General features: G+C 44.4%; 1 protein-coding gene across 1 annotated transcript in view; it reads left to right on the plus strand.

Annotated features, from left to right (window-relative positions):
- Positions 1–243: 243 nt before the first annotated feature.
- Positions 244–11,902, plus strand: part of EXOSC10 (exosome component 10) — a gene marked incomplete at its 5' end in the record, with an annotated part of 13,874 nt that continues 2,215 nt past the window's right edge. Inside the window, 21 exons of the mRNA XM_010132659.1 lie at positions 244–380; positions 812–935; positions 1,392–1,496; positions 1,896–2,061; positions 2,818–2,929; positions 3,220–3,295; positions 3,439–3,549; positions 3,959–4,102; positions 4,416–4,606; positions 5,322–5,478; positions 5,946–6,094; positions 6,392–6,442; positions 7,207–7,318; positions 7,951–8,001; positions 8,554–8,632; positions 8,834–8,916; positions 9,213–9,308; positions 9,945–10,019; positions 10,550–10,637; positions 10,852–10,925; positions 11,470–11,638. Coding sequence (XP_010130961.1) covers positions 244–380; positions 812–935; positions 1,392–1,496; positions 1,896–2,061; positions 2,818–2,929; positions 3,220–3,295; positions 3,439–3,549; positions 3,959–4,102; positions 4,416–4,606; positions 5,322–5,478; positions 5,946–6,094; positions 6,392–6,442; positions 7,207–7,318; positions 7,951–8,001; positions 8,554–8,632; positions 8,834–8,916; positions 9,213–9,308; positions 9,945–10,019; positions 10,550–10,637; positions 10,852–10,925; positions 11,470–11,638 — 2,350 coding nt within the window. The remainder of the gene's footprint in view (positions 381–811; positions 936–1,391; positions 1,497–1,895; positions 2,062–2,817; positions 2,930–3,219; positions 3,296–3,438; positions 3,550–3,958; positions 4,103–4,415; positions 4,607–5,321; positions 5,479–5,945; positions 6,095–6,391; positions 6,443–7,206; positions 7,319–7,950; positions 8,002–8,553; positions 8,633–8,833; positions 8,917–9,212; positions 9,309–9,944; positions 10,020–10,549; positions 10,638–10,851; positions 10,926–11,469; positions 11,639–11,902) is intronic.

Raw genomic sequence — 11,902 nt, forward strand, 5'->3', positions numbered from 1 at the left:
TAAATGCTAGGCTGAGGTTTAAGTCTTGTTATTAGACTTCAAAGGTCTCTAAGCAGACAACGTGAACTGAATGACTGTAAACGAAATGACTTCAGCGTACTGGTGAAAAGCCCTGTGGGGCTCAATAGTAAAACCGCATCGCTCAAACAAGCCAGGAAAAATGCGTTTGTACCAAACAGCATCCTGGATAAGTGGAGGAACAAAATTCCGGAAAAATGCTAATAACCTGGTATTCTTGCACAGCACGCTCTTGGCACAGTGGTAGCTGCAACAAAGGCTTCTAATGGGCTTCCTCAGCCTGGCGATGAGTACGACTTCTACCGAAGCTTCCCTGGCTTCCGGGCATACTGTGAAACACAGGGTGACCGCCTCCTGCACTGGTAAGGGTGCTCTCGCATCTGCGGGCCGTTGCTAATAGCTTCCCACTCGAAACACCGCAGCTTTGCAGACTCTAAATTTCCTGTAGGTAACGTGCTCTACTTCACTTCTACTTCTCTAACACTTGGCAGTGTAAGTACCAGTTTAAAGAGGCCTTTCATGATGATTTGGATAAATAGCTGTGCAGAGAGCAGAGGCTGATGTAAAACACATTAGGCTATTTTAAAAGTCGTGTGGTTCATAGAAATTAATTCTGACACTTAATACCGTATTGGTGCTTCTTCTGTTCACGGCTCCTGCAGTGTTATCTACAAGCACTGCATTTGATTTATTTTTAAACTTTGAAGATGTGGGAAATTGAAGGGTATTGGATGGTTTAGTGTTCAGCTTGCCTGCTTTCAAACCGCTGATAGCTGTACTGTTCTCTTGCAAGCATGAGCAAGGTGATGCAGTACCATGGCTGCCGCAGCCACCTGAAAGACCGCAGCAAAGTGACGGAGTTGGAAGATAAATTTGATATGCTGGTTGACTCCAATGACGTCATTCTTGAAAGAGTGGTAAGCAAATTAGTTCTGGCTGTTGTTGTTATAAACTGTTAGGTTGCTACAAGATCTGTTTTCATGGCAAGAATTTCAGTGGTAGTGCTTTCTCGGTTACCTTTAGTGTTTCCTCAGTTTCTCAACATGTAGTCTTTCCTTTTTATTTTAAAAACGTGTCCCTGTGCTAGGCCAGTGGTCACGGCAGCTAAAGCACAGGGCTTGTGCCCAAAGGGAAGGAAGGGAATACGTGACTTGAGAGGAAACAGAATACAGATTGGCACAAGAACCTCACAACCTGAGAACAGGTCTAAATTTATAGAGCTGCTTCTCTGAGGAAACTCTTCCTACCCCCGATGTTCGGCGTACTCCTCCCACATTTGTCTGTCTCACGTGGCGCAGAATTCAGTCTGACTAGAGTGGCTGAGCATGGTAATTTAACAGGTGTTTGGTTTTCTGGGTTTTTTTGGAATTTAGGGTATTTTATTGGATGAAGCAGCAGGAGTGAACAAAAACCAGCAGCCCGTCCTGCCTGCGGGGTTACAGCCCCCTCAGACGATCGTTTCCAGCTGGAACCGCAAGGTGAGGCCTCTGCACTCGGTTTGCTGTATAACATTAGGTTTTTCCCCCGCGTTGGCACTACTGGTTTTCCAGTGGAGCTGAGCAGTTCACTGTTCGGTCATGGTTTTTATGTGCCCCATCGCCCTCTTTTTTCCCTTTTCCTATTTATTCAAATTTGAGTCTGGCATGTGCTTTCAATTGCCGGTTCAGTTTCACGTTCACAATAGCCTTTCTTTTGCTTATTCATGTGAATTCAGGGTCCAGATTCAGAGGACCAGAACCATGAGGTGCAGAAGGGTGCTCACTTTTCAGTTTGGGGAATAACTTTATTCCACTGAATATTGGGTCAGGCTGACTGAAAGAACTGGACAGCTGTTACATCATGTGGGTTTTACCTGTGGTTTACCTTTTTTTAAATAGGCGGGAGAATCCCGCGGGAGAACTCAAGCTGAAACCTTCCGACTGCTTCATGCCAAGAATATCACTCGACCACAGCTTAAATTTCGGGAAAAGATTGACAATTCCAACACTCCTTTTGTACCTAAACTTTTTATCAAGCCAAATGCTTTGAAACCATTGCCCGAAGGTAAGGAGTTTATTTTTTGTCAGGTAACCTGTTAGGAGTGTTTGCCCCAAATCTGCCCTCACAGTCTAGAGGAGAAATCATTGACTGTAAAAACAACCAGGAGATGACGTAGTAAAGTCTGTGACTGTTGTTTATATACGTGTAATGTAAAGATAGGTCAGTGTAAAGCAGCATCTTGTTGGTATAGAGTAACTGATGTGTTCCAGATACTTTGGTTCTTGTTACCACTCCTGAACATACCTGATGAGAGTCACTCTGGCACCAGAAGTGGTCTTGACTAGTCTGGTTGGCTTTATGAATACTTCTCCCTAGACAGTGAGGAGCCCCAGGTGTATGGTTAGACCTACCTTTGCTTTGGGTGCTTTATCGAAGCCACCAGCATAACACGCTGTATGGCAACATGTCATTCTGCTGCTGGGGACTCGTCCTCAGTCCGCACTGGTGTGGTTGTACTTTTAGTAACTGGGAACCATTGGAAGATTTTTCTCAATCTCCTTCCAAGCTCTCAAGCAGAACCACCTTGTGTGTTGCTTAACAAGAGCCTGGTAAAACCTACTGATTGAGTTGTCATTAGAGGTGCAGACAGGAATCTTGCTGACAGCAAAAGCTGCAGGTCTTAACTGTTAAGATTTTTGATACTTGGTGACTTTAATAGGATCTTGTGGTGGGTGGAGGGAAGAAAGTAGGGGAGAGAGAGTAGGCTGAGAACATCTTATGTGTGGGACCCAGTCCAGTTGTTCCATATTGGTTGTTCAGCCCTCACAAAAAGTGGACGGGAACGAAAGGAGCGCCCTGAAGACTTGGATGTGCCAGCTGCTTTGGCAGACTTCATACACCAGCAGAGGACGCAGCAAACTGAGCAAGACATGTAAGGCATTAAACTGACAGCAAGGTGCTCGGAGTAGCACGGGTGAACGTGCACTTGTATGGTCCCAGCGTGCTGACGCCGTTCGTGTGTAACAGCTCTGCATGTGTTTGTGTCCGCACGCTATGTCACGTGTGATTCGGTTTAGATACCTGCAGTTACTTTAAATTTATGTGTAATAAGAGACAAAATTTCTACTCAGTAGGGAAACTGCCATACCTCTCAGTCTCTTTGGTCTGGCTGCATAAAGGTGACTGAAATTTAGTCTGTGCCTGTCTTCCTAATTTGCACAGGTTTGCTCACCCTTACCAGTATGAACTGGAGCATTTTTCCCCACCAGATGGAGTTCTGAAGAAACCAGAACCCCAGGTTGGTGCCCGTGTTAGTTTGAACTTACTGCAGATGCAGCAAATTTACAGATGGCCGTACCTGATGAAATTCAGAACTGCGGGTGGAGGTCAGGGGTGGGAATTACCAGAGAACATACCCTGCCTAATGATTTGCTCTGCCAGATGTACAGGCCCAGCAAGGAAACACCCTGTCATTTTATCACCACACTGGATAAGCTGGTGGAACTAAATGAAAAGCTTATGAAATGTAAAGAGTTTGCCCTGGACTTGGAGGTAATCAAATGGCCTTTTCTGTTTAAAAGTTGCACGAGTTCCGTTAGTACCTAGGAGACCATCATATTCTTTATGTCTGTTTTGTAGTCTTCTCCTGCTTTCTCTACTTTCTGACATGAAAAGACAGTTCGTGACCCTGACCTGTCAGGTACTGTCTAGAAGGTTGAATTAAACCGTGTCCAGCGGTAGGACTGGCTGCACACTTCATACTGAATCTGATCTTAGTCACTTCATCTTGTGTTTCTTTATGTCATGTTAGTGTCTGCAAAGCAAGAGCTTGCTCATCCGGTTGTCTTTTCCTTTAAAGAGTTCTCTGTTACTTTTTCCTCCTTCATTTAGGGTGCTGTTTGTTTTATAGTATTAATTCTGTAATGGATCCCAGCTCACCTCTCTCTTCCATGGTTTTCAGCACCATTCCTACAGGAGCTTCCTGGGCTTGACGTGTCTGATGCAGATTTCCACCCGAACAGAAGACTTCATTATTGATACACTGGAATTGCGCAGCGACATGAGCATTCTCAACGAGACCTTCACAGATCCCACAATTGTGAAGGTCAGCTGCCAAATTCACCACCAGAATTTCTTCTTTTTTCTCCTTTCCCTGGTTTAAGCTTTATTTTAGTTAAAAGCTCACTGTGTGCTCTGTCTTAGTCACTTGGCTTTGCTTTCATTCTGATTCGTTCATGTGCCTGTTTCCTTGATGTAAGTGGGGAGTTACTTGCTGAGTATGTGGTTTTAGCAGATCTGCACTTAAACAGTGAAGGACAGAAAAAAGAAGTCTGGTTCTAGGCACATGAATATGCCACAGCACTGCCAGCCTGGAGGAGAAATGTTCTTCATATTCTCAATTTGTTTTGCTTTTCAAGGTCCTTCACGGTGCTGATGCAGATGTGGAATGGCTGCAGAAGGACTTTGGTCTGTACTTGGTGAACATGTTTGATACGCACCAAGCTGCCCGTCTCCTCAATCTTGGCCGGCATTCTTTGGACCACTTGCTAAAGCTGTACTGCAACATCAATGCTGACAAGCAGTACCAGCTGGCTGACTGGAGGATACGGTAAAAACTGACCCCTGAAATGGGCTGAAGCTGCAAGGTAGCTCTTATCCTCGTTCATGTTGTTAGAGCAGGAGCATGTTTCTAGTTCAAAGCCCCATAGTTCTAGGTTAATGTTGAAGTGAACAAGCACAGCCTTTACCTGGCTGTGCTTTCAGTTCTGGGTGTTACATTTTTCTTGTGTTTCTTTAGAAAATGAGTTATTTTGGGAAGACCAGGGAAGATTAATAATGAGAAGCTTCTGGAATTTCACTTCTTAGGAGCAGCACTTAACAACTGCAGTATTATGGAGAAAGTCAGCGTTTGCTCCTCTAGAGCCCCCACAAAAACACTGCATCGCCCGCACTAGGTAGAGCAGTGCGCCGCTGGAGCAGTGAGCTTGGCTGTGCAGATGGACCCTGCGCACCACAGAGATCCCAGGTCTACTTCATGTAGGCTCTGCAGAGAGAGAGTTCTGGCAAGTACCATAGTGAGCAGTTCTGCCATCTGACTTAGACTTAGCACAAGGCAGTCCTGCTCTCCAGCATGCACACAAGATCCCATCGGAATCACACGTGCACAGCGTTCTGCTGGTGTCCACAACAAATCCTTCAGTAAGGAAACAAGAATTTCTTGCCCTGTTTCACATGCAGTTTGCCCTAATATGCCTCACAAGAGGTAAGTGACAGTTTTGCGAGGGGACTGAAATGTGTTAATGCATTTTTGGCTCTTTTCCTAGCCCTTTGCCGGAGGAAATGATTCGGTACGCCCGTGATGACACCCACTACTTGCTCTACATCTATGACAAAGTGAGGGAGGCGCTGTGGGAGAGAGGGAATGAGCAGCCCACTCAGCTGCAGGTTGTGTGGCAGCGCAGCAAGGAGATCTGCCTGAAGGTAAAGCCTCACCTGCTTGCGTTACCTGGATCAGAGTGTGGGCTTAGTAGGACAGAAACTCCTTTGCCTGTTCTACACTTGTTGCAGACACAGGTTTTTTCCCTCTGTGTGTGTCTGAAAACAGCTGTGTGAACTCTGTGTGCAGTCCTCTGTTTCACTAGCTAAAGTCCTTGGATTCAGATACGTTCTTGGTTTGAATGCTGTCACTCCTTGGCCTCCTGATGCTTTCAAGAGTGTCTTTTCCAAGAGAGATGTTACATTTCCAGTTCTGCTGGATGTTCCTAGAAGGTCAAAGCCTAGCTGGAGTTGCATTATGAGATAATTCTATTGTGCCTGTGGAATATACTGTCTATGAAAGTAGGCCTTGTCTAACGTAGTAAGGCTTGAAGATGCTGAATGTCTAAAGCTGCTCCTGGAGACTAGAAAGCACAGACCTGATCATGAGTGTTTCATATTTTCCTGTCCAGAAATACATCAAGCCCCTCTTTACAGATGAGTCCTACCTTGAGCTCTACAGGAGGCAGAAAAAACATCTCAACACACAGCAGCTGGCAGCATTTAGGCTGCTGTTTGCATGGAGAGACAAGATGGCACGTCAAGAGGATGAGAGTACAGGGTAGGGATCCTTTTATTACAGACGCTGGCTGGATACTTAGTGAGTCTCTTGGATCGTGCCCCTCCCACCCCCAAGGTGGAACCACTTCATTACCTGTAGGAATTAGTGTAGTACCCCAAGCTGTCCTGTTCTGCTAGCAGTAAATTCTTACTGCTATTTAGATCAGCTCAACTTAATTCCTTTTTAATTGATTTCATCTTTTAAGACCTTGTAATTGGGGCAGACTTGTGCACCTTGAGGGTATTTTTAAGACTTTTTAACATTCTGTTACATTCACGGTGTGTCTTTGTGTTTTAGGTACGTGCTACCAAATCATATGCTATTGAAGATAGCAGAGGAGCTGCCCAAGTAAGTTTTGTTCACGTTTGAGGCATCTCATTTGATTTTAAATATCCAGTGAGTTGTTTCCTAGCATGTTATATCTTCTACAGTTGGTCCCTTCCTTCCAGCTGTCGTTATTGTCGTTATTATTTTCTCTGTAGTTGTTCAGTTTGGAAGACAAATAATAGCAGCACTCCTTTAGAAAGCTCCAGACTTCTTCTGTCTCTGATTTTATTCCACTAATAAAACATACTCCTTTGCATTGCTGGATGTCACACGTCCCCCTGAGATTCCTACAGTATTACAGTGCAAGAGAGGAATGAGTTCCCCCATAGCATTTATTTGAGCTTTTTTTCTGTTCCTAAAGGGATTGGGTGAGGGGAGAACAAGGGATAGATCTCTTAAAGCGCACATTTTATACAGCATTTTCCTCAAACACTTGGCACTCATAATCCATACTACAGAATAATAATGCTTCTTTAAATGCAAGTCCCCTGCTGGGCTCAGCACTCCATAGATGGATACTGAACAAGGACCGAAACGACGGTGGGGACAGACAGACCACAGAAAAGATAAGTGAGAGAAGAGCTGACTTAGTGGTTTCTCCTTAGCTGCGCAAATCTGATATAGAAGAATTTTTCATCACAGAGATAAACTCGCAGATTAATCTGGCTTGTCTTACCCTGTCACAGTCAGGACTTTTAGCTCTATCTGGTGGCGTGTCCTTTGAATGCAGATGCTTGATGTATCGGCCATAAATAGTACACTGAATTTTTCTCATTTCTCTTTAGAGAACCCCAGGGCATCATTGCTTGCTGTAATCCTGTCCCACCACTAGTTCGCCAGCAGATTAATGAATTGCATCTCCTCATTCAGCAGGCCCGGGAGATGCCTCTTCTCAAGGTAGGAGTAGCTTGTACTGCACAAGAGACTCATCACTTGCTTTCCATGAGCCAGGGACTGGGCTGTGATGATGTGTGTGCTGAAGCACTGTGAATGTAGTGTTCTGTAGTAGAGCAGGAAGATACGTTGCAGCTTCTTGGCAGTTTATTGTCTGCTGTGTCCTGGCTCACACACTGCACTGTTTCCTGGAGAACTAGGGCTGTTAAAAGAGCAGACGTTGCTCGAGCAGTTGGCAGTCGTACATTGCACTCATGTTTGCCTGCGTGAGGAAGAACTGGGCCTTGTGGAATTCGTTGGCCATGTAAATGGATTCATAAATCTTTTACAGCTATGATGAAGCAAAAAAAACCCCTCAAGGTGGAAGAGGTTCATTAGTTAAAATATATTGTCAGCATGTTGATATTGGCCCAGTCTTCCTCTTCCAGTGAAACAAAACCATTTGTGAGCATGATTGCGTCCTTTCTGTGTGAGGTGTTTGAATGTGTCCGTATTCAAACACTGCAGGAGAAGAAAGTAAGTAATTTTATTAACCTGCTAGCTTGTAATCACTGGGGTGAGAACACGGTTAGGAGCCAGCCCAGAAGAAACAGGGCAGGTGCATTTAAGTGACTGCTGTTTCTCTCCTGTTCCAGTCGGAGGTTTCTTTGGCAGTCAAGAAGAGAGCACCTCTATCAACCCCTGAGGTACTGTTCACGTAGCATGTTACCAAATGTCTTAAGCCTTAAACTCAGAAACAAATATAACAGAATTCTAGTGTCTAGTAAATTGTTTATTCTCAGCCGTTTTACAGGTCTCCTCGCTTGAGCTTAATGTTCCTTTTCTGTGCTAGACTCATAACAGTGCCAGCTGTAAATTGGTGTTTTACAAACCACCGTAACAGCAGCACTTCAGGCTTCATCCGCAAACGCTGTAGCTGCTGGGCAGTTTCGCGTGTGTTAGTCTGTGCTGGCTGATCTGTAAGAAGAGAAGTTTCAGATGAGTTTTTAAGTCTGACTTGTTTGCTGTCCTTGTGCATACGAAGTAAAGCATCTCCATTAGCCAGTGGGAGCTCACAGAGAGCCTTTTGATGCCAGGCGCAATGCGTTCTGGCAGGGGAGCTACGTTAGGAATATTCAGTTCCCGAATTCCACCCTCTTATTTGAATTTTCATTAATGTGGCTCTGCAGTATGTGAGAACAAATACAGTTTCATAGAATAGTGTGTGATTGGTGTTTGTAACTTGAATCTCTCTGCAGAGGCTGGAGAATACCTTCTTTGGACCACACGACCGTTCCCGGATTCCTACAGATGGTTTTCAGAACAACTCTGCCCTGGGTAATTGGGACTTAACCTAAAAACTGCGCTAATAATGACATGATGTGGCTTCGACATGGGAAATAAGTAGCCCTGGAGAAACTTTCAGTTATATCTCATTATACAAAAAAAACAGTAAAATATACAAGTATCTAATAAAAATTTTGTCCCCTTCCCATGTAGAGCCTGCACCGATTCTGGAGCATGGCTGTCTCTTTTCAGACAGTGAGAGGACAATGAGTATTCAGGGTGTTCAGCCAGAGTCATCATGTCTTGTTGCTACCGCCACTGTCAGCATATTCAGCGTAAGTAACGTGTTTGTGGTAGTGTCAGTATTGAAGTGTTAGAAAACATATTTAATCATCTGATAAAACTGATAAAACTACGTGAAAGTGTTGCAAGAACTAGCAAGATGGGATGTGCATGGAAATGATACTGGCATAACCAAGACAACGAGGTCAGGAGGCCAGCAAGTTAATGGCATCTCTCTGGAGTGTTACAGCCATCAGTGGGGTTTGAGACAGAGCGAGAAATAACATACATGAAACAGCAGTAGCCAAAACCAGCAGTTATTCATGTTGATATTGCTTCTTTTCCTTAGGAATGTGATGAAGATGAAGGAGATGAGAAGACTTTAACCACTGCACAGCAGAAAGCTCAGCGTATAATGGAGTCCTTTGAAAATCCGTTTAGGATGGTAAAAGCTCCCAGTACATATTTGGAGTGGGACTCATCAACTACTTAGTGCGGAGGATGCACAGAGCTGTTTTTCCAGGCATATTCAAAAGAGCTTGGTACAGCATCAGCTGCTGCTCTCCTAGGGGTAGCGAGAAATTGTCCTTCTTGCAAAGCACACACACGTGCGGACTTGTTTTCCAAAAAACACACTGAAGTGCCTCTTAGATATGTGTCTTTCTACTTGGTAACCAGACCTTCTGCTGGTTTGGTTTTTAATCAACTTTGAGGTTTTTTTAATTTGCATCACCTTTTCATCTCTACTTTATGGCTAGAGTTACTGAGCTGATTTTACTCTCCCAAAGAATCAGCAGAACAATAGAATACTTTGTTATAGATTTGGAGTGGCACATCTCTGGGAAATAAAACAGCTTTTTCTGGTGTGTGGTTGGGGTTTGGTTTTCAGGGCTGCTTTGTTTGGTTTTTCTTTAATGTTTCCGTTGGCCATAGCTGTGGTAACTTTTGTTTTTCCAAAAGGTGCTCTATCTGTACAATGTTTCTTAAATATGAACTTTTTGATTTGGAACCTTCCAAGTAGTGTTTTAGCAATGAGCTAATGTATTTGTGTTTAAAGCAAAATGCTTTTTCCTCTCTATAGTACCTGCCTTCAGAACAGAATCCTGCCTATGTCTCACAATCTGCAAAGTTTGACCCGTCATCAAAAATTTATGAAGTAAGACTCATGCTAAAATTTCCTGTCAAGTAGTACAAAAGAAACAAATAAGTAGACTATTTTCCTTTGGGAACCTCAACAATATAGATTTTTTTTTTCTTTGATTCTCCTTACAAAAAGAATGTAAATTTTGAGAAACTTGACGTGTTTCTGAACCTGATCTGTAGTTCATGGTTTCCGTAGCATTCGTATCCTTCAAAGAATCAGGGATTGGAGACATTCCACTGTATATTCCCTGTCAGACTCCTACTGAAGTCTGTATCTGCCTGTGTTCTCATGCTTTGTTTGTAGCTCCAAACTTCTAAAGTGCGTGATTTTACTTTACGTGGCAGGGCAGATCTTAATCTCTCTTACAATCCAGTTTGATCTTTTGTACTCTTCATGAAGACCAGCGTGTGGCAGCAAGTTTATAAACTCCCTTTTGCCTTAAGGGACTAGATGACCTTTGAAGGTCCTTTCCAACCCAGCGCATTCTCTGATTCTATAAAACTTCAAAGGAAGTGATCCCAGGTAATGTTTTTTCATTGCAGATCAGCAATCGATGGAAGTTGATGAGTCAGACACAAGTACAGAAGGAGTCCAAGGATGAAACCAAGAAGAAAGCCGCCCAGCAGTCAGGTACAGTCACTCCTCCCTTCCTTGGTGCGTTGGCTGACATGCTTTTACCGAAGCACAGAGGTTGTTTGGCAGTTAAAAGAAAACCTTAGATGGTGGATTTCCTGAGAATGAGATTGTTTGACAAACACCGAACTGTTTAGTTTGGGACTTGCTACAAGCCGGTTTGCTTGCTTTTTCTCCTGCTTTTTGCAGTGATGCTTGTTTGTTTCCACAGCTGCTCGTGACCAGGCACAGAAGGTGTATAAAGAGGCAACAGAAAATACCATGTCTGTTCGTCAGCAAGCTATGGTACGTCATTGAATTCCCTACTTCCAGCCTTTGCCCCTTTTGAGCTCTGTACCATAACTGAGAATGAGACCTGAACCCTGTAACTCTGAAATACCCAAATGTCAGTCTTTCAGTAGCGGCCTTTCAGTGGTTCTGCCCTGCCTGCAGCAATGGGCCCCAAGCAACTGCACCATGCAAACCTTCGCTTCCTTCCGGATCTTGAGCAGGGAGCCTGTTCCCCCGCTGCACCTCTCTGCTCCTCGTTTGCCTGAGTTCCCCCAAATCTGCCTGTGGGTCCAGAGCAGATCTCAGCCTTTAGTATTCTGCGAAATGACAACTTGGCTTTTTAACTCGAAAGTCCCTGCTGTGCCCAAAGGCAGTTTAGGCCCAGGGGAGAACACGGTGGTTTCTCCTCACACTGTTACTGCTGCAGGCAATAGCTGGCACTGAGGCCTGGCTCTGCTGGGCAGCTCATCTGCATGCTGGTGTTCATGCCTACACAGAGAGGTTTCATTCTCCTCTCCTGAACTTGTCCTTGTTTCTCTTCTGCTGGTTGCTTTCACAGCAGGAACAAGCTAGTAAGAAGAGGGAGAGAGTCATGAGTGACACGGGAACAGAGTTGCCAAAACAAGAGAAGAAACGGCAAAAAGCCTCCCAGCAACCAGAGGAGCTGGAAGCACCGAAGCAGTTTACCCCCTTTGATTACAGCAAGTCCAACTTCAAAGTGTTTGCGGGTAAGATCTGGATCTCTTGCTGGAGTGCTGCAGGCTGTGGAAAACGTTGCCAGCCAAGCCCTGAGAAGGCTGTGGGTGCATGTAGGTGCTATGGCAGTACAGACTGTTAGAATGCACTTACCTTAGAGTGGGGAAATACTAAAAGACATTAACTCAGAGGATGGACAGTTTAGCATCCCTTCTATGGTTTGGAAACTAAATCCTGAAGCCTTTGGCCATGGGGATTGTGGATTCCAATTTTACCTCTTTTCTCTGTAGGGAAAG

Source organism: Buceros rhinoceros, unplaced genomic scaffold, assembly GCF_000710305.1.
Source record: "Buceros rhinoceros silvestris isolate BGI_N320 unplaced genomic scaffold, ASM71030v1 scaffold38303, whole genome shotgun sequence".
In the NCBI taxonomy this organism is placed as follows: Eukaryota; Metazoa; Chordata; class Aves; order Bucerotiformes; family Bucerotidae; genus Buceros; species Buceros rhinoceros.